General features: G+C 39.1%; 1 protein-coding gene across 3 annotated transcripts in view; it reads right to left on the bottom strand.

The window, feature by feature from the left end:
- Positions 1 to 1,772: 1,772 nt before the first annotated feature.
- LOC126370216 (tolloid-like protein 1) overlaps positions 1,773 to 24,849 on the bottom strand; it is a 166,438-nt gene continuing 143,361 nt past the window's right edge. For 2 of the 3 annotated variants that reach the window (XM_050015004.1, XM_050015003.1), the window contains 13 exons: positions 15,290 to 15,464; positions 11,262 to 11,288; positions 10,442 to 10,653; positions 9,674 to 9,881; positions 8,711 to 8,919; positions 8,025 to 8,160; positions 7,262 to 7,360; positions 6,417 to 6,634; positions 5,404 to 5,632; positions 4,624 to 4,822; positions 3,104 to 3,308; positions 2,435 to 2,564; positions 1,773 to 2,236 (listed from right to left, as the gene is read on the bottom strand). In XM_050015004.1, the coding sequence (XP_049870961.1) occupies positions 2,044 to 2,236; positions 2,435 to 2,564; positions 3,104 to 3,308; positions 4,624 to 4,822; positions 5,404 to 5,632; positions 6,417 to 6,634; positions 7,262 to 7,360; positions 8,025 to 8,160; positions 8,711 to 8,919; positions 9,674 to 9,881; positions 10,442 to 10,653; positions 11,262 to 11,288; positions 15,290 to 15,464 (2,240 nt within the window). In that variant the 3' untranslated portion in view covers positions 1,773 to 2,043. Of the gene's footprint in view, positions 2,237 to 2,434; positions 2,565 to 3,103; positions 3,309 to 4,623; positions 4,823 to 5,403; positions 5,633 to 6,416; positions 6,635 to 7,261; positions 7,361 to 8,024; positions 8,161 to 8,710; positions 8,920 to 9,673; positions 9,882 to 10,441; positions 10,654 to 11,017; positions 11,137 to 11,261; positions 11,289 to 15,289; positions 15,465 to 24,849 lie in introns of those variants that run through there. The other variant, XM_050015005.1, reaches the window with a different exon arrangement.

The following is a 24,849-nucleotide window of genomic DNA, read 5'->3' on the forward strand; positions in this document are numbered from 1 at the left end:
ACTCTTATGAGTCATCACAGTATTTAGAAAGAAGAAAAATAGATAAAACTATTTAAGTGAGGAAAAATTTATAAATGCAAGAATGATTTTAGTATGAAACATTTAGATTTTTAACACATAAAAAGGGGCTTATATTTATATCGTAAATAAAAATCTGTGTTATCTTGCAACATACTCAATATATTCTGCTAATTCACCAACAATTATATAATATATGTTTTCTTCAAAAACCCTAAAAGCCTATCGTCCTAAGTTACAGTAGATACAACACCCTTTGAGACAAAGATTGCATTGAACCATCTTAATACTGAGAAGTTTAAAAAGTACAGTGAAGTTTAAACATAACATTATTAGTATTTTTAAGAATGTTTGATTAACAATGCTACTGTGTTTTAGATATACAATATCTTACAACGATATAGAAGATAAAAGCAGGAGTAAGCAGCAGCAAGAAGTGATATATATCTAAGGCCACATTGGAGCAATTCATCTAAAATTAGTATTGAAATGTGACATTTGCGCATATAAAAGTAGGTAAGTGCAATGTCAAATTAAAAGCTTTTTTTAGATGAGTTGCTTTAATGTGGCCTTTTTAACTGCCTGCCCGCTCTACACAGCAACCGCCCTCGCGGCGCTATTTATGCGAGGGCTTCGATCAATAGCCGAAAGACGTTTGCCTGCGTAGATAGTATTTACTGCCTCTATTGGTGGAAGACCTCGTTATAATTCGCGCTGCGCGCGATGCGGTTGCTGTGCCGCAGGGGCAGGTACTTCGAAGCTTCCACGTAGATAAGAGTGCATTGACGTTTAAAGCACGGTACATTGCTCGCTATTGTCGTCCGAAAACAGTTCATCTACTGCTTACTCCATCAACAAGCTACATATTTTTATATATTTAGTTTATATTATTATAAGTAATAATATTTTTTGGTGATCGTTTCCTTAAGATGCGACGACAAATGCATGGTGTAATACAATCGTAACAAGTGGATAGGTAATATGCAAAGTGCGGTGCCAATCGTACATAATTTACAGTGAAAAGTTTATACCAATTTGGAAAAAAATATCGGACGCTTTAATTAATTCAGATTATATTCTAGGCCATTTAAAAAGAAATAGAAGTGATATCAACCTGCAGAAACGAATAAACACAGGATTAACTAAATTCACAATAACTACATATACCTACCTACTTAGATATGCGATATGTTTCGTACTTTACGATAATAATAAGTATATTTTAATATTCTCATTCACTTATCCTAAAAGAAAGAGAGGAGAAATCTCTTGTTCATATGGGTAAGTAAGTAATCTATTTTTTTACTTTTACGACTCATAATGACAACAATAAATATTCTGGGGATGTTTAATAGATACGCATGTATAATTACATACATACACATACATACATAAACTCACGCCTATTTCCCACCGGGGTAAGCAGAGACTATAGAATTCCATTTGCTTCGATCCTGACACACTTCTCTTGCTTCCTCCACATTCATCAATCGCTTCATACACGCACGCCGGTATGTATAATTAGATATTTTTAAGATGTTCACGATCTACTTAAGGTCAATTTTACTATGTTACCTAATGAGGAAGCTTTTTTATGTAAGGAACTAAAGTAGATAAGTACTTTACAAATAACAACTGATTAAACGAACAATTTGTCTCGTTATTAGTGAACGAAAGCTTCCTATTACGAGGGTATTATTATTCTTTTCCAGTTTACCTAATAATTAAATAAATTAGGCGGAGTCAGATGGACTATTTATTTAATACAAAACGAAGAGAATGTAATAGAAACTAAATAATTGTAGTCTAAGTCACCTATTAGGCCCCGCGTCCGCGACGCTGCTGTCGCAGATACTGCAGACTTACGACTTGTCAATTCCGTCAATCTCTAGTCATCGTTTTTTAATAACACTGTATGTTTCTAATTTTATATTCTCTTTTTGAAATCACTGGTCTAGAAAGAAAATGTAGCAAAATTGACCTCTCAAATGAGTCGCACTACGATCCAACCTGTGAGCGTGCATACTAACAATGCGGGTATTTGGTCGGCGGCGCGCCGGCGCAGTGCTGCAGCCCCGAGCAGGCGGCGGCGGGCGGCAGGCAGGCGCCGGCGCACGGCGGCGGGCCGGGCGGACACGCGCCCGCCTCGCGGACCGTCACCTCCGTCCACACGGCGCGCCACCCCGCCGCGCCCACCGACTTGTCGGCTATTATAAACCTGAAACCGGGTGCATAGAATAAAGAATAAGACTTTCTACATATAGAACGGCGGCAGACCACGAGCCCGGTAGTTATAGAAGCAATTAAGTATTTTGACAGAGTCGATGTAGTAAAATGAGGTTTGGTTATAAAGAGATACAAAATTTAGAGCCGAAAAGTCGATTTTATAGCTTAGATAATAGAGGAAATTACTCACGAAAGTCTTATTGAGTTGGAAGAGGAGAGGTACTGCCAGCGATCGGACGGCGCCTTCTCTCCGCAGAGCTCGAGCGGCGGGCCCGGGCTCTCGTACCACAGCCTTAGTACCGCTGCTGGACACCCACGTTCTGACGGGACACACATTCAAGTAGGTCAGACCATGTCACGTAATATATAGCCTATAACGACCCAGCGTTTGAAACTTACTTACTTAAACAATACATGGGTTCCCTCACGATATTTCGCTTAGGTATATATAATCATAATCAATCATCAATTCAATTCAATGACATTTTTTTTAATTTTCGGAGGTTTTTACGAGTATGGCCATAATGTAACCCAAGACAGTGAATAAACTATAATGAATGAACTATATGAGGACGTGTTATCAGTCCATCATAATGTAAATATTCCATTCCTATTAGAGAGGAAATAATCTCTTCGTTAGTTTTTTTCTCCACTTTTTTTCAGACGACGCCCTGAACCCAGGTGCGCAACTAGGCACCCTCAGGACTGTTTTAAATTCGATAATTTATGGAGCCTCAGCGCTCCCCATTTGTCCGGCTAAGTAGTTAACGCCATTTGCGGCCAATCTACAAAATAAGTCACGTTAAAAAAATCTTTTTTGGCGACTCACCGTCGGTAACTGAGTCTCCAATCAATTTACCTGTGAGATGTCCTTCAACAGCGAAGTGTTCAAAATTGAGCAATAGTCGCTTGCCGGGTCGCGCGGTGACGAACCAGTTGCAGACGCGCGAGGCGGCGCCGCGGGCCGGCGGCTCGTACGGCAGGGGGAACCGCGGGGAGGTGATGACGCCCCACTCCGCGCCAGACATGTTGCCGCCGCAGTCGCCGAATATCGACTTCGCTGGCTGGAAGACACAAAACTCAAAGATTGACTGTTGTTAGTGTTGCTGTAGTTACAAAAAAGGTTACAGCTGTTGCAGTGCAGTGTGTTGGATTGCATATGAACCATGATGAATGAGGAGCTCGGTGGCGCAGCGTAAACGCGCTCCGTCTGCGATTGTTGAAGTTAAGCAACTTTCGCAAAGGCCGGTCACAGGATGGGTGACCACAAAAAAAAAGTTTTCATCTCGAGCTCCTCCGTGCTTCGGAAGACACGTTAAGCCGTTGGTCCCGGCTGCATAAGCAGTCGTTAATAACCATCAATCCGAACTGGGCCCGCGTGATGGTTTAAGGCCCGATCTCCCTATCCATCCATAGGGAAGGCCCGTGCCCCAGCAGTGGGGATGTTAATCGGCTGATGATGATGATGTGTTGGGTTGCACTCTTTGATGAGAGTGGAAGAAGTGAAAGGGACGTGTCAGGATCGTAGTAAGTGGATTTCCGTGGTCTCTGCCTACCCCGACGGGAAATAGGCGTGATCTCATGTATTGTATGTGTATTAAGTTTCCAAATGTCCTTTTTCTATCCACAGGTAGGCCGATCGTCCTTTGGCGACGAATACTTTGTCTACGAGTTCTACGATAACTAACCCGTACCCCGTGTGCACGCTCTTAGTAAGTACCTAACCTACTTCTATGCTGATTGTTCCTGTGTTACGTGGAGTACTTGTCCTGTTGTAAGACTACTAACTCGTACCCCATGTGCGCGCTTCTTGAGGGGCAATGTATACGTTTTTACAATAATATTCCCATTGACATTCAAAATTTGCCTTTCAACTGTTTTAAGACAGTAATTAAACAAAGACTTTACAAAGAAGGTTATTATAAAGTTAGTGATTATTTAGAAGATATGAATGCACTGTTTTAATTTTTAAATTAACTGTTTGAGAACTAATATTAGGCAGCTAAATTACTCAATTGTATTTTTATTATTTTATTTTTTTAAAGAACATCTAGGGCCCTGTGCCGAGGTTTTTCTTGCAGCTTCTTCTTAGCTTCGGCTATACAGGTTGTGAGAAGCTGCAGTAGTTTTAGGCGGATGAGACGTTCGTTATGTAAAAATTGACGATTCAAAGTGTAACTATGTTACCAACTGAATAAAGATATTTTTGAATTTGAATTTTAGTAATTTTTACTTACCTTCTTCTATGGTTGGGATTGTTCATGTGTATTAGTACGTGCATCTTCGAGAGGAACGCGCGCAGTGTCTTCATACGCGCGTCCAAAGTGCGCCCTAAATAATTATGATGAAGGTGGAACTATCTTATAATCTATATCTCACCTCGAAAACATATCTGGCCTTGAACCCCGAAGCAACGGCATCGAGGTCGGTGTGCAGCGCGATGAGCAGCCCTAGGGCTCCGCGCGGGGACTGCAGCGGCCCCGGCGTGGCCAGCCCGCACCAGCGGCCCAGCGGCACGCGGGAACCCTCGCGCCCCGTCCACCACGCCTCCACCCAGTCCTCGCTGCATGTCGCGCCGCTGGTGGGGAGTTCGTCAGATTGTTGATTTTTGTTGATTAGTATTTTATAATGGTAAAATTAGTATTTTATAATGGTAACTAATGTTCGGTTCGTTGCGGGAATCCGTAGACTCACAAGTGCTGCAACAATCATCGACTACAGATGTTGTGGCCAATGAATTAGGCTAGTTTCCAACTAGTCAAATCAATTACTTTTTATTAAACGTCAAAACACGAAATTACCATGGAATTTGTATGAAAAAGCAGCCTGTGACGTCATAAAAAAACGTGACAAAATTTCGCACTCATTATTACATTTTTCTTTATTAAAATTCATAAATAAGTTACTTAAATAGAAAACATAAAACGTTTTTTGTTACCTTTATTTAGCAATCAGATTTATTTTTATTTCATAATTTATTTTTGACCTAGAAATATAGGAATATAGGGGATATAAGTAACAAAGACATAGAAGAGACTTCAAGGCTTACCAAAGGGATTGGCTGGAGATCGTGGAAAGTCAAGAGGAGTGGAAAAATCAAGGGCTTTTCAGTGTAATCGAATAGCATGACGAAATGATACTGCAGGTCTACCAACTTACCCATACAACCCAGCAGTGGCGTTCCACGCGTCGGCTCGGACCTTAAAATGATCGAAGACGACGGTGACCTGTTCATTCGGGGTTGCATCCAGCGAGTAGGTGCAGTTGGTGTGCGAGGGGTAGTTAGAGGGGTAGCGGGGGGAGTTGAATTCGCCGCGCTTCTTGGCCTCCGAACGGTATGTGAACGCACACTCGCCGCCCGGCGCCGCCGTGCCTGGTACCCGGTATTCTGGGGAACAAAGACTCAACATTATACAATACAATACAATTATCATCATCATCAGCCCATTAACGTCCCCAGTGCTGGGGCACGGGCCTTCTCTATGGATGGATAGGGAGATACAATACAATACTAAAACACTTTATTGCACCAAAATTAAAAGGAATAATTACAAAAAAGACTCTTAACTAAGTACAAAGCAAATGGCGGCCTTATCGCTTAAAGCGATTTCTTCCAGACAACCATAAGGTGAGAAAAAATGTAAAAATTGAAAGATTCATTTATTCTTATTCTTATATCACTAACCTGCTAAAGGTCAACTATACAATTATCTTTGATTCTACGTCATTTAGCTTAAGGCTTTTTAGGCTGAGGAGAAGAAATGACAGGAAACTCAACAGCAACCCTCGTTTTGGAACATAGATATGGCGTTTATAGCATTAATGGTGTTAAATAACTCCAGCCACTAGAAACCACCACCAGGCATTTTTATATACGTAATTTCAGATTTTGGACAATGTCCCCGTACAAATGTACTTAATCGTGAACCTACCTAAATATAAATCGAACAAGAGTTTAGGGGATTAACATTTCATTTCATAAAAAAAAAAACTAAAACAATAAAGTTACTGGCAGCCATAAATTCCTGAGTGACCTAGGAGACAATGGTTCTCATGCTTTCGTGTTTCAACAGATCTTTGAAGACTGTTTTGACCTTTTGCAAGACGTTAATTGTCTGCTGTCCAATTCTTTGAATTGTAAGGATATTTTCTATCGTCATGCTTCTACTCACCAGTCTCAAAGGTATACTTGGCCTTGAAGCCGCGGCCCTGCAGCTCGCCGGAGCTGAACACCATGACGAGGCGCGGCCCGTCCGACAGCAGCGGCGGTGGGAAGGCAGGCGGGCCCGCGCTGCCCTCTCCACACAGTTCCGCGTCGTGCTTGTCGTACGAGTCCGTCGCCTCCTGCCCGCGAAGGTAGACCTTCAGGTAGCCGTCTGGACAGGCAGCGCTGGAACACGTAGACGGTTAAAAATATATTAATAACATACTTCCTAGTGTCCATATTTATTCTGGAAGTGGAGGCCTGGAGTCTGTAGTACAGGGTAACCTATTTTAGGCTCCAGCCTCTACAAATAAAAATAAAATAAAAATAAGGCCGCAAGAATTGTACTGTATTCATGTGTTATGTCTGATTGTTGGAATTTAGTTCTTTGCAATAAAGTATATTTGAAGTAATAAACCACGTTCAGGGAAAACCGCTATAGGCCAGCTTGCGGCAGTTGTAAATCGAATAATTGGGTTGGGGTCGGGTTGGCCTCATCCCTCAATAAGCGCTTATTTCCTCAATCAGCGCTTATCGCTATCAACACACTAGGGTCGATTAATTCTTTCAAATATTTTTCCTCTCAGACGACGCCCTGAGCCGAGGTTCGCGCCCAACTGGGCACCCTCAGGCCTGTTGTCTTAAACGTTGTACCGAGTGAGAGCCTTCAGCGCTCCCATTTGTCCGGCCAAGTAGTTAATGCCATCTGCGGTAAATCTACAATAAGTCACGTCAAAAAAAAAAGGGTAAAGTTATTATTATGTATCCCGGGCATGTGTTTAGAGTGCGTAGAGTGATTTGTTCTATACTTACTCTCCTTTAGGCTTATCGCCCTTCGGTATAGAAAAGTTCTGGAATTCTAGCCGCACCCGTTCCAAATTCTGTGAATCTTGCATACCATATATAAAATATCTGCAAAGAAACAAAATATTTTATTTTTAATATTTATTAAGTATTCTATTATATATAGTATTTTATTTATTATAACTGGATTGCATAGATTACCCTTCATAAATAACTGTAAAGTGTAACTATGCAACTATACTATACTGTAACTATGTTACCTACTGAATACATAATTATAATTAATAATTCTTTATTAAAGGCAAAACAAAACCCACTACAATATAAAAAGTAAAGTTCAATTGTATAAAATAAAATACAGATATAATATAAACATGAAATTTTAAAATAATAATATGATAAAACTAGAACATAAAATACAATACAATGCTATTTAAAAAATAAAGATATTTTTGTGTTTGAATATGAATATTACAATACATAAAACTAGCTACTTATATACGTCCCACTGTTGGGCTGCACTGCATCAACTGCGGGCGGGTACCAACCTACTTATATAATAATTGAGATTTTCTATCTGTGTTCAAAACAATAACTCAGAATTAAAACCTATATGGGGAAATCAGTAATCGTAACATGGATCCGATATCGCGCGCGATGCGATACATAAACCAAAGCTCTTTTCTACGCGACCAATCCATTCTACTACCTAATGTATACTACGGCTACTGTGAGGGGTAGTTATTCATGGAGTAGTATAAATGTAACTTACCTACAAACAACTTTTTGTATATAGGGAAATGGATAATTTGGATGGTAGACGAATCCCGTGGACTCCTTTTTACTAAGGATCTTCTGGTCGCACTCGGAGCCTCGAATGTGCTCGGCATCGTGTTTACTTATAAAATCTGGAAACGAAATAGGAAATAGAAACTTAAAAACTTCGGTAGGTACTCATGGAAACGTCGACATTTCGTCGATATTCAACATAATATATAAGTCGCAGTCGGATTGTATAATTCGCTGTATTACATTACGGCTAGCTGTTTCTCAACATGTTAGTGGAACGACCATACAAAAGACATCAACGCAATCACTCCTTGAACAATGTAAATACATAATTTGTATATTCTTCTGAAATATTTTTTGAGTAAAGACTTTGAGTCAAAAGCACTTATTGACTCCATTGGATGTTAATAAAGAAACCTCTTGGCGCAGTCTCGTAGTTGTTTAAACTACTCCAGAGGTCTTCAAACAATTTAGAGAATGTATTCATGTTTGTGTGTGTGTGTGTGCGTGTGCGTGTGTCTGTGTGCCTGTGCGTGCGTGCGTGTGTGTGTGTGTGTGTGTGTGTGTGTGTGTGTGTGTGTGTGTGTGTGTGTGTGTGTGTGTGTGTGTGTGTGTGTGTATGTGTCTCTCTGTGTGTGTATGTGTGTCTGTGTGCGTGTGTGTTCTTACCTAACTTAACAAAACTCTCGGAGAACTCGAAGATGCCCTTGAAGCCGCGGTTCTGCGTGTTGGCGGCGCGTGGCAGCGAGTAGAAGGTGACCAGCAGCCGCTCGTCGCTGCTGTAAAGCACCAGGTTGCGCTGCTGCCCGCAGTACGTGCCGATCACTGCCGCCGTGTTGTCCGGACCGTCGTACACGCGCACCCAATCGAATGGACAACTGTTCGGTGAAGTTTTTAAATTAAAATTATTGAATTACCAGGCGCACAGAACAGCAATAAACTCACTTTAAACGTTATCCCACTGTTGGGTGCAGTGATTTCATTTCAAAAGATTGAATTACCAGGCGCACAGGGCAGCGATAATCTCCCAAACTCACTTTAAACATTATCGTGAAAGGGGAAAATGGATAAAAAATAAATTGCCTATATACGTCCCACTGCTGGGCACAGGCCTCCCCTCAATCAACCGGAGGGGGGGTGGATAAAATGTACCAATTCAAAGCATGTTATTTTATCTTCTTTCTCATGTAAGGGACTTTGTATTGTCTTAAGTGAGTATAAATAACCTAATTACTCAATTACCAATGTTAAGCATCAGTTTTTGCATGAAGAAGCAGAGATACTACGACATGTATAAACAATCCAAAGAAGCATTTTAAACTTATAATGACGGATCTCCTTGCATGATAGTCGATATTTGATTCTTTGCTCTGCAGGTTATACACAAAACCTTTTGATATACTATTGCCGAGCTCCATGCTTCGTAAAGTTTGCGGATGAGTGGAGTGCAAAGTGGAAGTATGAGCAATGTGGTCATACTTGCATGGCGCGCGTTCCACGCACACTTGGCTCTTCCAACTTCCAACCTAAACGACCTAAAAATCACTGAAGAAAGCTTCAGTGATTACTTACACCTAAATGATGCCGTAGTGGCATAAATAGCTCTTTGTACTCATGTAGGTTTTGACTCACTGAGGCCCTCCGAAGAAGAGATCGAAGTCGCGGAACTCGAGGCGTATCCTCTGTCCAGGCTGGCCGACGAACTGGTAGTTGCAGGTGATGTCCTTGGGGTATATCCCTGGGTACGTGGGCGAGAGCAGGAGCCCCGTCTTGCGCTTGCTCGCCTCGATGACGAACGAGCACAGCGTGTTGGGAACAGGAGTGCCCACTTCGAACTCCGCTGGAAGGTGGGAAAGTAAAATGTGTTTTATTGGCTTACGAGAAAATCTTTTGGGGATGATTCAGTTATTTCTACATTTATTACTACAATAATTCATCATCATCAATTTAAGAGCCACGCTCTTGTCGGTGTAGCATTTTCCATTCCAGTCTATCAAAGGCCAATTCCTTGACTTCCCTATAAGTCACGACGTTAACTTTTTCTTTAATCTGTTCCATGTAAGCTCTTCTTGGTCTTCCCCTTCCTCTCTTTCCTTCTAGCTTTCCTTCTATGATGTTTTTAATGAATTCGTCGTGTCTTATTGAGGACAGAAGAGGCAAGATGATTGGACACCTACAATAATTAGTTACCTAAAATATAGGGTGATAGTGACATCGTAACGAAACGATATCAAGTGAATTTACTGTCGGAAAATTAATGAAATTTTTTGTGTATTTTTACTAAATTTCACTTGATATCAATTCAGAATCGTGGTGTGAATTATCTCTCAAAGTTTTCGTTACGGTGTCTCTGATACCCTGAATGTATGTACGATGTTTTTTCAGTGAAAACAAACTCACAGGCGTTGATGAAGTAGTAAGTGCCTGTGAAGAGCGTGGGCGGCGTGTGCGGCTTGTCTGTGAAGAATGCGAGCGCGACGGCGCGGTGCAGGGAGACGCGCCGCCGCGGCGGGATGGGCCCGCAGTACCGCCCGCCGAACGCAGAGTTCACCAGCTCCGAGGACTCCAGAGACGCCATCTCCGAGTAGATGTCCATGTACTCGTGCATACATCTGTAGGGAAGAATTTTGATATTTTTTGGTCATTATAGACTAAGCTTATTAATTGTTTTACTAGCAGTTCCTTTTGGAACCCCAATAACGGACTTGCACCAATGAGTTGTACTATTTATACCTACATTAATTACTATTATAATACTAACATTAAGTATTTAATTATTTATGTATACATTTTTGTGATAATATCTGTTTATGTACACCTATTTAAGTAATTTGCTAATATTTATTTTATGTAAATACGAATATTAACGCATATTTGTGGAACACGACAGCAGACAATATAAAGCATCGCAGGATGAATATCTTGAGAAAAGTCACCATCTCCCTAGCATTTATCCCGTTCACGGGGTCCGCTTACCTAGCTAAACATATTCAGGAACGTTCTTTATACGATTTTTTTGATATATAACTCCCATAGGCCGCGGAAAGAAAAACGCGATTTAGTGACGGCAGTGAATAAATCAAAGGGAATCCTCGTGGAGGCTCCATGATAGTTTGACCCAATTCCATCGACTATTGGCGTCGTCTCCAATAAAAACATGTTTGTCTCGCTTTCATTTACGAAAAACAGATAAGAGTGAAGGAGATAAATAGATACTTACGCTGGTAGCTCTCCGACAGCGGCTCCACTGAAAAAGAAACAACATGTTATTAGATTATCAAATCACAAGATTGTATGAAAAGTTACACAATCCTTATATAAAGTTACACACACACACACATACAAAAGAGAATGGGTGTACCAGGAGGTAAGAAAACAATAGGAATAAGAATTGGGACGAAAATTCGCTTACTTCGTTTTTTTTCTACTTGGGATAACTTCATTTTAAATAATATGACAACGAAAAGCACATTATATTCTCGTTGAAAAGCTTCTGGCATTTTTATAGCTACGCATTATTGTCAATAGATTTTATAGCAACAGCGGAAAAAATCCACCATTTTACCATAAAAAACGCGTAAAGAAACAATGTTTAATGGCGCACAATTTGTAACAAATTGCGGAAAGTTACCGTCGCAATTGATTATCGCTATTACATCGGGAAAATCTTCGGAAAAGTGGAGTGAGAGAATACGTAATGAAGTTATTATGGCGAACGGTCGATCTCTGGTTTGCTATTACCTTACCTCCACCTGTTCGGAATGCATTCATACTTACTATTCAGATTGTTTGACCACGCGGAGGACCGCGTGGTCAATTGTCTGTGAGGACACAGACAAGATATTCAGGAATGACCACTGGACCAAAAATACTAGAATCAAATATCTGTCTATTTGATTCATCGAACTGACTTAGGGTTTTTGTTTTCTTTTTTCATGTCAGCTATTATCTTTATGTACCGTTCTAGCCGCTTTTCTTATTTATTTTTTTCTCCTGATTTCGAGTGATGACAATCATTTATCGGCGGGAACTTGTTATTAGCATCGTCTCATGCATATTTAGTTCATTTAATGTATAATTAGTCTCTAAGTTCTCCAAATAATATAAAATAAATAAAATAAAATAATAATAAATCTTGACACAACGCCAGGCACTCGTTTGTAAAATTTATCTTGTTATATTATTCTAAATCAAATCAAATCAATTAATTTGCGAGAAGACATAGAATACAAAAAAGGTGGTAAAATAATTAAATAACAATTTTGTGATGTGTTCGGCCTGCATGCAGGCGTACACATATACATAAAAAAATAAAGAAATGGTACATTGAAAAGAAAATTATTGAAAATATACTTATTATTAAAAAATTACAAAATTTAATTATATTTATGTTTAAAATATTCCTTCAAAATATGGTAACATTTGTCCATAAGCCATTTCGTTAGGTTATTCTTGAACTTGTTTCTAGTCAGTTTTTTCTAAAGTTGATATATTGTAAATCTAATTGTATTGCATTGGAAGAGCGCGGCATTCCCAACAGAAGTGTATTTGATTACTTTCAGGGAAGCCTCATGTACCGTTGTAAAACATTTACAGAAATAAAACTATTTTTTTTATCACATCCGATAATAACATTTCTGGATTTTGAAATTATTTTTTCGGAAATGAAATTCGCGAATTCGTTAATACTTAATTACATACACAACGCATGCCTATATCTAAGTAGAGTAAGCATTATAAAAAAAAAACTGAAATTAAACTTACGATAAGCCAAGCATTTAATTTAGCCACTATGCCCAAGATGGTGCATAAATGACAGTGTTTCTGTGTGTACGTGTATTTTAGTAGTTAATCGGAAGTCTTACTAAGCTGTAAGTTGGGGAGTTTGGATTAAACGTCCGTAAGTTTATCGATTTACACTAATTCCGCTGCCTGCCACACAAATCCTATTTGAATCTCTACAAATTACCTAGTTGGTAGAGGATTGAGATATTTTGTTTTGGCCTCAACCGTTCCGCTAGCACTGGCTATGAGATTGAAAGTTGAGCTAGGAACTGTATAAGTACCTACTTAGAAGTAGGTATTCGGTGCTTTATCTATACTAATATACGAGGCTCTCGATCCGGAGGTCCCGGGTTCGAATCCCGGTAGGGAAGAACAAAAATAATTTTGTGATTTCTAGTAGGACATTGCAGACTGATTACCCCGATTGCCTGACAGTAAAATGATCCGTGCTTCAGAGGTCACGTTAAGCAGTCGGTCCTGGCTACCATTTACTTAAGTAAGTATCCCGTTACATGAGCCATGTCAAGGGCGTTTGGCGGCTCAATAGTAACCTTGACCAATAAACTTTACGGTTACCAACCTTATCATAATTCATAATTCATTTATTCGCAATAAAAATGGTATTACAGTTTGCAGATGCTCAGCATTTAACATTTGGTCTACATTTTTAGTGGCAACCGTGGCAAGTTAAGCCGCTGGTGCCGGTTACTACTTACTGAGATCACAAGTAGTCACAACCCACACGATAGAAGAAGAAGAGAGAGATTATTGGTGTGTAATATATAACACTTCTCATCAAAAAAATCGAAACACTTCCGTTTTCATTGTTTCTGTCCGAATTTAACACAAAAAAGAATTCATACGATGAAAAAAAATACATAAATGTATAGCTGGCAGTTTGGCCATTACAGTAATAAGCGAAAATTTTAAATTCAAAATTAGAATTTCATTTGTTTATCTTATAAACGAAATGAATCACTGTTTTGAGACAAATGTGTGTTTAGGGTTGGAGTACATTTAGCGTTTAAAAACTAAAAATTGGCGCCTATCCTTAAACTTTTTGTTTTTTATTTCAATACTGTGACTTTGGGACGTCTGAAAAAAGGTTTTTTTTTCTAAAACGTATGGATACTTCGCCCACAGAAGCCGCCCAAGTTGTGGCATTGCTGGATTCTGGCCTTAGTCAGCGTGTTGTGGCTGCAAGACTGCATCTAAGCCTGTCATCTGTTCATAGAGTCTATAAACGTTATCGGGAGACTGGTTTGTTCACGCGCCGTTCAGGATCTGGCAGGAATCGGGTCACTTCTGAGCGAGATGATCGATTTATTGTAACAACTTCTTTAAGAAATCGACGCCTTAACGCTTTTCAACTGCAGCAGCGGCTTCGTGTTGTACGAAGGGTGGCTGTAAGTGACTCTACAATTAGAAGAAGGTTGAAGGATCGTGGACTGGTACCGCATAAGCCAGCAAATGGGCCGAAATTAACTGCAGACCATCGAAGAGCGCGCCTTAACTTTGCACGTGAGCACCTAAATTGGTCATACCTACAGTGGAGCAAAGTTCTCTTTTCTGATGAGTGTAAAATTATGCTGTATGGTAACGACGGAAGGAACAAGGTCTACAGAAGAGACGGAGAACGCTATGCACAATGCTGCATTGAAGAAAAGGTCAGCTATGGTGGCGGTTCGTGGACGGTTTGGGGAGGAATCAGCGCCGACGGTAAGACAGAGCTTGCTTTCGTGTCTGGGCCACGTCTGCCTGCACTAAACTGTCATCGGTACGTCGAAGAGTGTCTCGAGCCTCATGTGATGCCCTATGCACATTTTATTGGCAACGGCTTCATATTCATGCACGACAATGCTAGGGCTCACACCGCGGGCGTCGTACGAGATTATCTTAACGAAGTCGATATCTCTATTATGGAATGGCCAGCAAGAAGCCCGGACATGAATCCCATTGAAAATCTGTGGGATGAATTAAAGAGACGAATTCGAGCAAGAGATCCTGCCCCAGAAACACTTAGCCAGCTGCAAGATGCAATCCAAGAGGAATGGGACAATATACCACAGCATGTGATCGTGACTCTCATCCGATCGATGAAGAACCGTATGGAAGCAGTAATTAGAGCTCGGGGAGGGAATACAAGTTATTAAATAAACGTTTTTTAGCTTTTTTTTTCATTTACGTGTGTTGTTTTATCCATTTCCTTTATACTCCATACGGAATAAAAATGACTCATTTAACAAAATACGAAACCTATGAAAAATTCATTTAAATTTAGATCATTAACATTAAGATTTGATAAGCTCATATTACTCACTATTAAACGACATTTAACATTTATTCCTAAATGTACATATTTTTCTGATAATCCTGACAAAACGTAAACTTGCAAGGTGTTTCGATTTTTTGATGAGAAGTGTATATATATTTGTGTGTCTGTTTGTATGAAAGGTTACGTACTCTGGTGGCTTCCCTCGCAGGTCGAATGTGCGGAACTCGACGAGCACCCGTTGTCCGGCGGCCGCGAGGAACGTGTACAGGCACTGCCTGCTCTGGTTGCTCGGGTTCACCAACTCCGGCGCATGGAAGGTGCCGTTGCTCGCGCCGCCGCGGCTCACGAACGTGCGGTCGCACTCTGTGGGCACGGTTGCCAGTTAGGAATATTTAGTCAACTATTACTACAATAATTAGTTACCTAAAATACAGGGCGTTACTGACATCGTAACGAAAACTTTGAGAGATGATTCAGACCATAACTCTGAGTTGATATCAAGTGGAATTTTCCGTCGTAAAAGTAGAACTGAAAAAATAAAAAATAAATACTAAAATTTTTATGACTTTTCCAATAGGAAATTCAACTTGCTATCGATGCAGAATCATGGTTTGAATCGTCACCTTCAGTATTCGTTACGGTGTCACTAACATACGTACTTGTATGGCTACCTGTATGTACTTGTATGGGGTGTAAGTGACATCGTAACAAATACTGAGAGGGGTGATTCAGCTGATTATTGTGAGTAAAAGTATAGAATTGAAAATAATTTAAAAAATATAAAAAAACCTGAATTTTACGACGGAAAATTCCACTTGATATTAACTCAGAATCATGGTTGAAAGCATCCCCCTCAGTCTTCGTTACGATATCACTAACACCTTGTTTGGTAGAAATTAAGTAGTACTCAATTCTAACCGCTAAGAAGCTGTTACGCGTGCAATATCAAGAGGACTTATGGACAAATATGTTCACTGAATAGCACTGAATCAGCATTTAACACGCTAAATAATTAGTTATCTAGTATCACTGTGTTTCATGATCTCTGCTTTCCAGTCATGTGTATAAAAATAAATTGTTTATTGTTAAGTACTTATAGAAAAAAAATAGTCAGTTTGTCGTGGCCATATATTTTAGGTTTATTTGTCATTGTTTAATATTCATTGGGCGATATAAATTGATATTACAGCAATGTTGAGTGACAGAGTGGGAAAGGAATGTTAAGCTGGTTTGGACACTTAGAGCAGATGAATATCACAAGAAGAGGATGTGACTGAAAACCAGCGCTAGATGGTGCCATCATAGCACTATCTGAGCCATTTCCTTTTGCCCGTATTTGTAATATTCGTAATTACCTACCTAGTTCTTATAGAAAGATGTAAACTGTTACTGGCAATACTTACATTTATTTCATTCTTATTGAATGTAAACGCTATTGGTAAAGTTTAATTTTCATAACTTTAAAGAAAACTTTCCAATCAGAAGTAGAGAGGAAACCACTTTTATCTCGACCTCATTCACGTACCTATTAATTTCAAAGTTTCCTTTCTAAGCATGTGGAGAAAAGAAAAATACCTGAGGTAATAGGTATCGGATTGAATAATATTTTTAATCAACTTTTACAAAACAGGGAGGTTAGCATGGGAATCACTCAGCTCTAACAGCGGAACATTATGAATGTCTATCGGTTCTAAGCACGGTATAGTGTGGAAGTCACTTGGCTTTAAACACGGTATAGTGTGGAAGTCACTTGGCTCTAAACACGGTATAGTGTGGAAGTCACTTGGCTCTAAACACGGTATAGTGTGGAAGTCACTTGGCTCTAAACACGGTATAGTGTGGAAGTCACTTGGCTCTAAACACGGTATAGTGTGGAAGTCACTTGGCTCTAAACACGGTATAGTGTGGAAGTCACTTGGCTCTAAACACGGTATAGTGTGGAAGTCACTTGGCTCTAAACACGGTATAGTGTGGAAGTCATTTGGCTCTAAACACGGTATAGTGTGAAAGTCACTTGGCTCTAAACACGGTATAGTGTGGAAGTCACTTGGCTCTAAACACGGTACTTATATGTGAAAGTCACTCAGCTCTAAACGCTATGTAGTGTGGTAGTCACGATATAGGGTGGAAGTCATTCGACTCTAAAGGCCGTGCTATTAAAACTCCCATTTAGAACACTTCTTAATGAGCTCCTAGATTGATACAAGATCTTATCTTCGAGATTGTTAGCTATAGCGAGATATCGATCGAGTTTTCGTAGAGCAATATTTCGTGTTTGTTTTGTTTTGTTATCAACCGAAGTAAACATTTATCTCCTTCTGTTAGTTCAATCAGATATGAAGATAAGCGAAGTTTAGCTTTGGAATAATCGGGAAACCTCAAACATTTCACAGAAAACCTGACACTATATATCATAGGTAGGTACCTAAGTAGGTAAACAGTGTTTTAGGTGATACATACATAAAGCTCACAACTATATCCCAATTGGGGTAGTCAGAGGTACATCCATCGTAAGACAACCACCTTACCGACCTTCTGTTACACCAACGTAAAGATGTATGAAATAAGTTTTGTAATTTATGGATGAGACGATAGCATAGAATAAGGAATAATACTACGTATAGAACGGCAACTATTAACTCCCCACCAGTGTCTGGGCTAGGTTTACCTCACCCCACTCGAACGTAGTAATTTCAATGTAGTGTCTGTGTAAAACGAGGTAGTTGGTATGAAGTGTCCGGGATGACGATAGATGAAGAACTAGGTACGTACGGTCACGAGCATTAATAATGTATACACTTTGGTACCATGTCACATTAACTTTTGTGACAAATTGAACTGTAAGTTTCACTAAATGTCAAATATGTTAATGCGACAGAGTCCTAAAGTGGGTACATTATATTGCTCATGACTGCACTTAAATATATAAAGCTAAAGATTAATAATTAATTGTGCATGCTAGTTTAATGACGTTTCTGTTTTTTTTATGAATACTTATACAATTACGATGTCAATTTGCGATGCCCTATTAGGGTTATGTACTGATACTGTTATTTTTAAGACCTTTTATATAATGTCTCTCTCTTTATTTAAGAGCTGCTCTTGTCCGTGGAGTAATCGCCATTACTCCATAGATAGGGCGTGTAGAACGGTGGTTGCCCCAATCGCCTTCCGTTCCGCAGTACACCGACCAATTTCTCAATCGGTGATATTCTAGCTAGAGCCCTACCAGAATCCATTTCCTCGGCCTTTATATAATGTACATGACGCAAATAAATAAATGAAATGAAATGAGATTGGATATTCGGGTGCTTATTTGCCTAAAGCACAGATCATATAATACTAACGTACTAAAGAGTACTTCACAGCGCGCAAAAACTGTCGGGTAAGGTGACACAGTATTATAGAATAACATAACATAAACTGCCTGCCTACATATGCCTGCCCGAAAAAGTAAGGGCACGTTAAGCCGTTGGTCCCGGCTATTAGCCGTAAAATCACAGTATTATAGAATAAATAATAATAATACTCAACTTGACATTTCGATCACACCCCCCATACATCATTTTTACCCCAGAGACGTTTTCTGGAAAAACAAGATTTTGTATGGCGGCCATCTTGTTTTTCCGCCATATTGATTTTTTTCAACGGCGATTGGATTTGACCAAGATTTAAATACGTTGTGTGATAAAAAAATCATCCAGGTACTTGTGTATCGCAGAGGGAGAATAACGAGACATATTTATAAACAGTGAGACGCGACGCAACTTTTACGATTACGACCTATCCGTATCCTTGACTTCCATTAGTGAACAAGTTCTTAATACCTATCAGTATCAATTTCTAAAGTATTTGGTACTAGCAGACGCTATAATCAATATTATTTTCTTTGTTCAGCTAAAAGCAAACCAAAATTATTACGATCGTACGCGCGAATTTTAGTTTTATGTGGAATTATAATATAATCCTTATCGTTATAGAATGTAACAGATCTATAAGGTCGATTTTGTTTTGTTAATTTGAAAAATTTTTACTACGTCATCAAAAGAATTCGTCATGTAGTTTTTTTTTTTTAATTGATAAAACACAAATTGACCTTCTCCGTTCTGTAATAGAGATTATAATACAGACAGCGCTTTCATTATAATATAACAGGAAGCTTAATTCATTTTACGGCGTCATGCGGGTTCATGTTGTTTAACGGCCTCTGTGGTCCAGTGGTTGAGCATTAAGCTTACGATCTGGAGGCCCCGGGTTCGGATCCCGGTGGGAACATAATACAAAAATTACTTTGTGATCCCTAGTTTGGTTAGGACATTACAGGCCGATCACCTGATTGTCCGAAAGTAAGATGGTCCCGGTTACTACTTACTGATGTACTTAAGTATGTAGTCGTTACATGAGCCATGTCAGGGGCCTTTGGCGGCTCAATAATAACTCTGAAATCAGGGTTGATCAGGTTGATTATCCACAACACAACCCACACGATAGAAGAAGAAGTTCATCTTGCGATCGATGGGAATTGGGGTACCAATTGGGATATAGTCGTAAGCCTATGATATGTTGTTAGCTATAGCATTAGCGTAATCCGTTCATTACAGGTTGCACACTCGTAAATACAATCTGCCATATATTATCGTTATGTGTGTAGAGTATAAACAATGTTTCAACTTAGCGCCGACCCCGCCGACCCACGCCGACCCGCCGCCGACCCCAAATCCCTCTTTTGTTTCGCTTTAATTTCGCTGAAAAAGTGCGATAAGGTAACGTCGGACCCGTTTGTTTTACATTTACTCTCGCCAACTTATGGTGTACATAGGTACAAACGCTCACACAGGTAACATTTCAAATGTAAAGTTGCCACTTATAAAATTGTCTTTTATAAGTACTATATATAAAAATGCGCAAGGGACAAAGAAAAACAGACTTAACATTACTTACTTTACTAAATGATTAGCATTTTTATGCTCAAAAAAATATTGGGGGGCGAAGAAAATTAATTCTATACGTCAAAATTGTAGCAGGGTTTTTAGAGTTAGTTGTTTATGGAAAATACTAGAAATTAGCACGGATTTACATTAATGTAATTAGTCACAGACTGATCATTATTCTATGACTTAATTACAACCAAAACTAGGTGCTTACAGGTATTACCAATTAAGATGTGAATGAATTTTAAATTCAGATGAATAAAAATGTCAGGTAGGGCAGGGAACGGTAATATCGACTCTATATTGTATATTATACTACCATGTACATGTCAATCATAACAACATAAGCTCACGGCTATATTCCGATTGGGGTAGTCATAGGTACATCCATCACAAGATGAACTAAGCAAGGATGTCTCATAATTACTACCATCAAGTTTAGGTTAATATGCCACCGAATTTCCAACCTATAGTTGTTACTTAATTGAAAATTTGAATGAAGAGCAAAATATTTATTCATATTAATAAACTGTCCATAAAAACATCCGTTCAAATTCGTCAGTTCGAATGATATATATATATCTGGTTTTACCACTGAAATCCGGCCCGCCACTCAAACTTCTCTCGGCGGAAATAGTCTAGAGAGGGAAGATATTCTTAACAATGCCATTATTTATTCATGCAGCTACATTGTTATGGAATCTGGGGTAGACTACTTTGTTTGGATTTTGACCAGTTATATTTTGGAATAGTCAAACCGTGGGCCATAGAATAAGTAATAATACTACGTATAGAACGGCAACTCGCCGCTCCGCATCTGAGCTAGGTTTGCCTCCCCCTCGGACACAGTTTAGACTTGAATCGTATGGCGTCAGACGTCACTAACACAGATGCGCGCGTACGATAATGTCAATGTGTGGTGTCTGTGTAAAACCAGGTAGTTTGTATGGAGTGTCCAGGGTGTGCCGTGACACTATACAGTGTCAATGACATCGTAACGAATAAAGGGGATGATTCACACAGACCATGATTCTGAGTTAATATCAAGTGGAATTTTCCATCACAAAATTCGTGATTTCTTTTAGCTTTAAAAAAATATTTTCAAATCTATATTTTTGCGATGGAAAATTCCACTTGATATTAACTCAGAATAATGAGCTGAATCATCCCTCTCAGTATTTGTTACGATGTCACTTACACCCCATACAAGTACATACAGGTAGCCATACAAGTATGTATGGGTATTAGTGACACCGTAACAAATACTGAGGAGGATGATTCAGACCATGATTCTGAGTTGATATCAAGTGGAATTTCCTGTCGGAAAAATCATGAAACTTTTATGTTTTTTTTTTAATTATTTTTAGTTCCATACTTTTGCGACAGAAAATTCCACTTGATATCAACTCAGAATCATGGTCTGAATCATCCCTCAAAGTTTTCGTTACGATGTCATTAACAACCTGTCTACAAAAAAATCTTATTTTTACCGGGTGTGTGTCGCCTGACGTGTAAGTGGCAAGTGCTACCGTGACCGACAGCCCACGCTCTATAAGTATACGAAAATGTTTTTTTTATTGACTACTTGACAGTTATAACAATAAAATATGAAATACGTCGGATATTAGTTTATTATTTAACGATAATTATCCAATATATTTTTTTTATTATTAAGATCTTTTTTAAATATTTTATTTTTACAAAATAAGAATGCTGTTTTTTATCTGTGTAATGTACAAACAAATTTCAAAACCCGAAACACGGGCGGCCATGATTAAGCTTCGTGTGACGTCACATTTCACACAATAAACAAAAGCAAAAGCTGTAATAGTTGTTTGACAGTTTCTTTGTGTGTTGAAATGTGAAGTCACTGCACTGGCCGAAATGTCACGTGACCAACTGTTTCCGCGCGAAATTTAAATTATTTGAAGAAAATTATGTTTTTTCTACTAAGTATATAAAACTTTTTCGAGAAAATAAAATATTTTAAAAGTTATAAAATAAGCGTCTGTAATTTTTAAAATACTTGTAGCCAATGTATCAGTATCTATTTTGACTGTCCCATTTATTTACTTTTATAATATTTTATTGGAAAATTAAATAAAGAGGAGTGGGTGTGTATTAGTAAATATAAATCTGCCTATCCTTTTGCTATGTTATGTTAGTCTTCTTCTTCTATCGTGTGGATTGTGAGGTGGATTACCGCAGGGTTACTATTGAGCCTACCTACATAGTTATTTATTTAGATTAGGTAAGCGAACCCTGTGAAAACGGGATAACTAGGTTAAGTTACTTACTTAAAGAGATAACAGTGAAGTTAAGCACAACCCTACGTGGTCCCTTGTTTGCCAGCTCTAAGAGTTTCTTAAAGAAAGCGCTCGCTTGAGAGGCAGCGAATGATTCAAAAGCATCGGATACCATGCTCCGCTAGGTAAGAGACGAGCTTGTTAAATAACATGCTGCAAAATAACATGCCGACGTGAAAGGTAGTTAAGCGTCCAGACTACCTGGAGAATGCGCCACGTTGCACATTCACCAAGATAAGCTCATGAAGCGTCTAGACTGCCTAGAGAATGCGCTACGTTGCATAAGATAAGCCGTGATGAGATCAGACGCTTGGTCCCTTCCCATTAGTTTTTAAAGTAGTCTTAAGCTGAACTTCTTTTAGACAATACGTGTGTCTTATTCTAAATAAATAGTTTTAAATTCAATTAAATTGTCTTTTTAAAAACAGTCCTCTCACCCCGGGTGATTTATCTGGCGCAGCCGGTAGGATATTTGCATTAAGGCTGCACCTGAGGACTAGAAAATCGGTCGTCGGGTCAAAAAAGTCGCAGATATCCACGAACCAAATAAATAAGTTAAACACAAGTGAGTGAGTGGACAGAGTGAAAATCGTTTTCACATAATACGAGAGACACATAATTCTACGAAGTTCAGTGCAGCTTTATCGTGGAGGATATGGCAGTGAGCAGATTGTGAGTGACTAATTCGCATTCCACTTCTTATGCTTATCTATTCCTGTTAGTTGCGGGCTCAATTATTAATAAGTGAACTCTATAGCTCTATATAGTTTGTTTCGGTTAACTTCACTGAGATAAAGAATATCTGATTTTCACATATCGCACTAAAATAGGTGATAAGTGAACTTTTAAGTATTTTTATTACTTTTGTTTGTTACATTTATTTTATTTTGTGTGTGTTTCGTTATAAAACTAAATATGGCTCAAGTAACGTTAGTTCCCAAAGAAATGCTGTGTTTGATACCGAAGTTTAGTGGTCAACCTGAACAGCTTAATTTATTCTTATCTAAAGCTCAATATGTACTAGATAGTTACACGATACAGGGTAACCTTGCTCAGAGCACATACCTTTTCCATTGTATAAGTAGTAGGCTTGTAGATAGAGCAGCTACCCTTATCAGTGAGAGACAAGACATTACGTCCTGGGATGCATTGAAATCTGTGTTACTTCAGCATTTCGGTGACCCACGCTCAGAGGAGTGCATTAGTATTGAACTCGAGAGCATGAAAATAAAGTCGGGGGAGTCCTACAATGAGTTCTGTAACCGCATTCAACATGTTCGCAGCGCCTTATTTGCTAAAGTAAACCGGTTGACCGACGAAGGCGTAAAAGCAGCCAAAATGATCATTTACAATAACAGCGCGCTCAATGTTTTTCTATATAACCTTCCGGAAAACCTAATACGTATTGTTCGCCTAAAAGGTTGCTCCACTCTCGAAAATGCGTTAGGCATCGTAACTGAAGAGGTGAATTTCCAGCACCAATATAACTCTAAACACAAACAGTTAACTTCAACACATAATGTACAACCACAAAATTCTCAAAATGTTCAACCCCAGAATTTTAAATTTAATATTCCACAAAATACACCTGTCTTTCGACCAAGTGCTTTACAACAGTTCCGGATGCCATTACCTGGAAATCCTCAATTTAAATTTGGGATTCCACAGCAGATGGGCTATAAGCCAAACCTGACCCAAAACCAAAATAATTTTAAACCAAACCCTCAATTTAAATTCGGTATTCCCCAACCTCAAGGTTTTAGACCCAACCTCAATCAAAACACACAGGGTTTCAAATTCGGGATTCCCAATCAGTATCGGTTCGGGATTCCACCCCAGCCTCAGGGATACAGACCCCCTGTAAACAACTCCAAACCATTGGACACTGATGTCTCTATGCGAACAGCAACAAGACAGTACATGTTAGATGAACCTGAAGGTAATAATAACCTTTTCTATAACTACGAACTTGCGGAAACTTACTGTCATCCAAATGAAGGAGATTATGAAGCATATTACGATCTGTATGAAGAGCCGACCAGCTCGGAAACAACCAAAAACTACCCCGGATTTTCACGAGCCGGCCGCACCCAACAACCCGAGATAGTAAATCTTAATTGTGATAGCTTATTAAAATTACCACACATCAACTTACCTGAGATAAATGCTCGTTTTATGATAGACACGGGAAGCACTCGATCGTTTATCAGCCCAAGGAAAGTTGACGAGTTCTTCGCCAACTATAAGTTCTTCGAACCCTTCGAGGTTGTAAGCACTCACGCTCGTAGCAGACACGACGAAGTCATCGTCATACCCCTTCTGAAAACTTTTAAGAGCATGTTACAACATAAGTTTTATGTTTATGACGTCGATAATCGCTACGATGGCTTGATCGGTTCCGACCTTCTAAAACAACTAGGCGCCACAATCGATATGCAGAATCAAGTTCTCCGAACGAAAAATGTAGAAATACCAATAATATATAACCCACCATACGAAGTGCAGCTTCAA

Source organism: Pectinophora gossypiella, chromosome 10 (assembly GCF_024362695.1).
Source record: "Pectinophora gossypiella chromosome 10, ilPecGoss1.1, whole genome shotgun sequence".
Classification (NCBI taxonomy): Eukaryota; Metazoa; Arthropoda; class Insecta; order Lepidoptera; family Gelechiidae; genus Pectinophora; species Pectinophora gossypiella.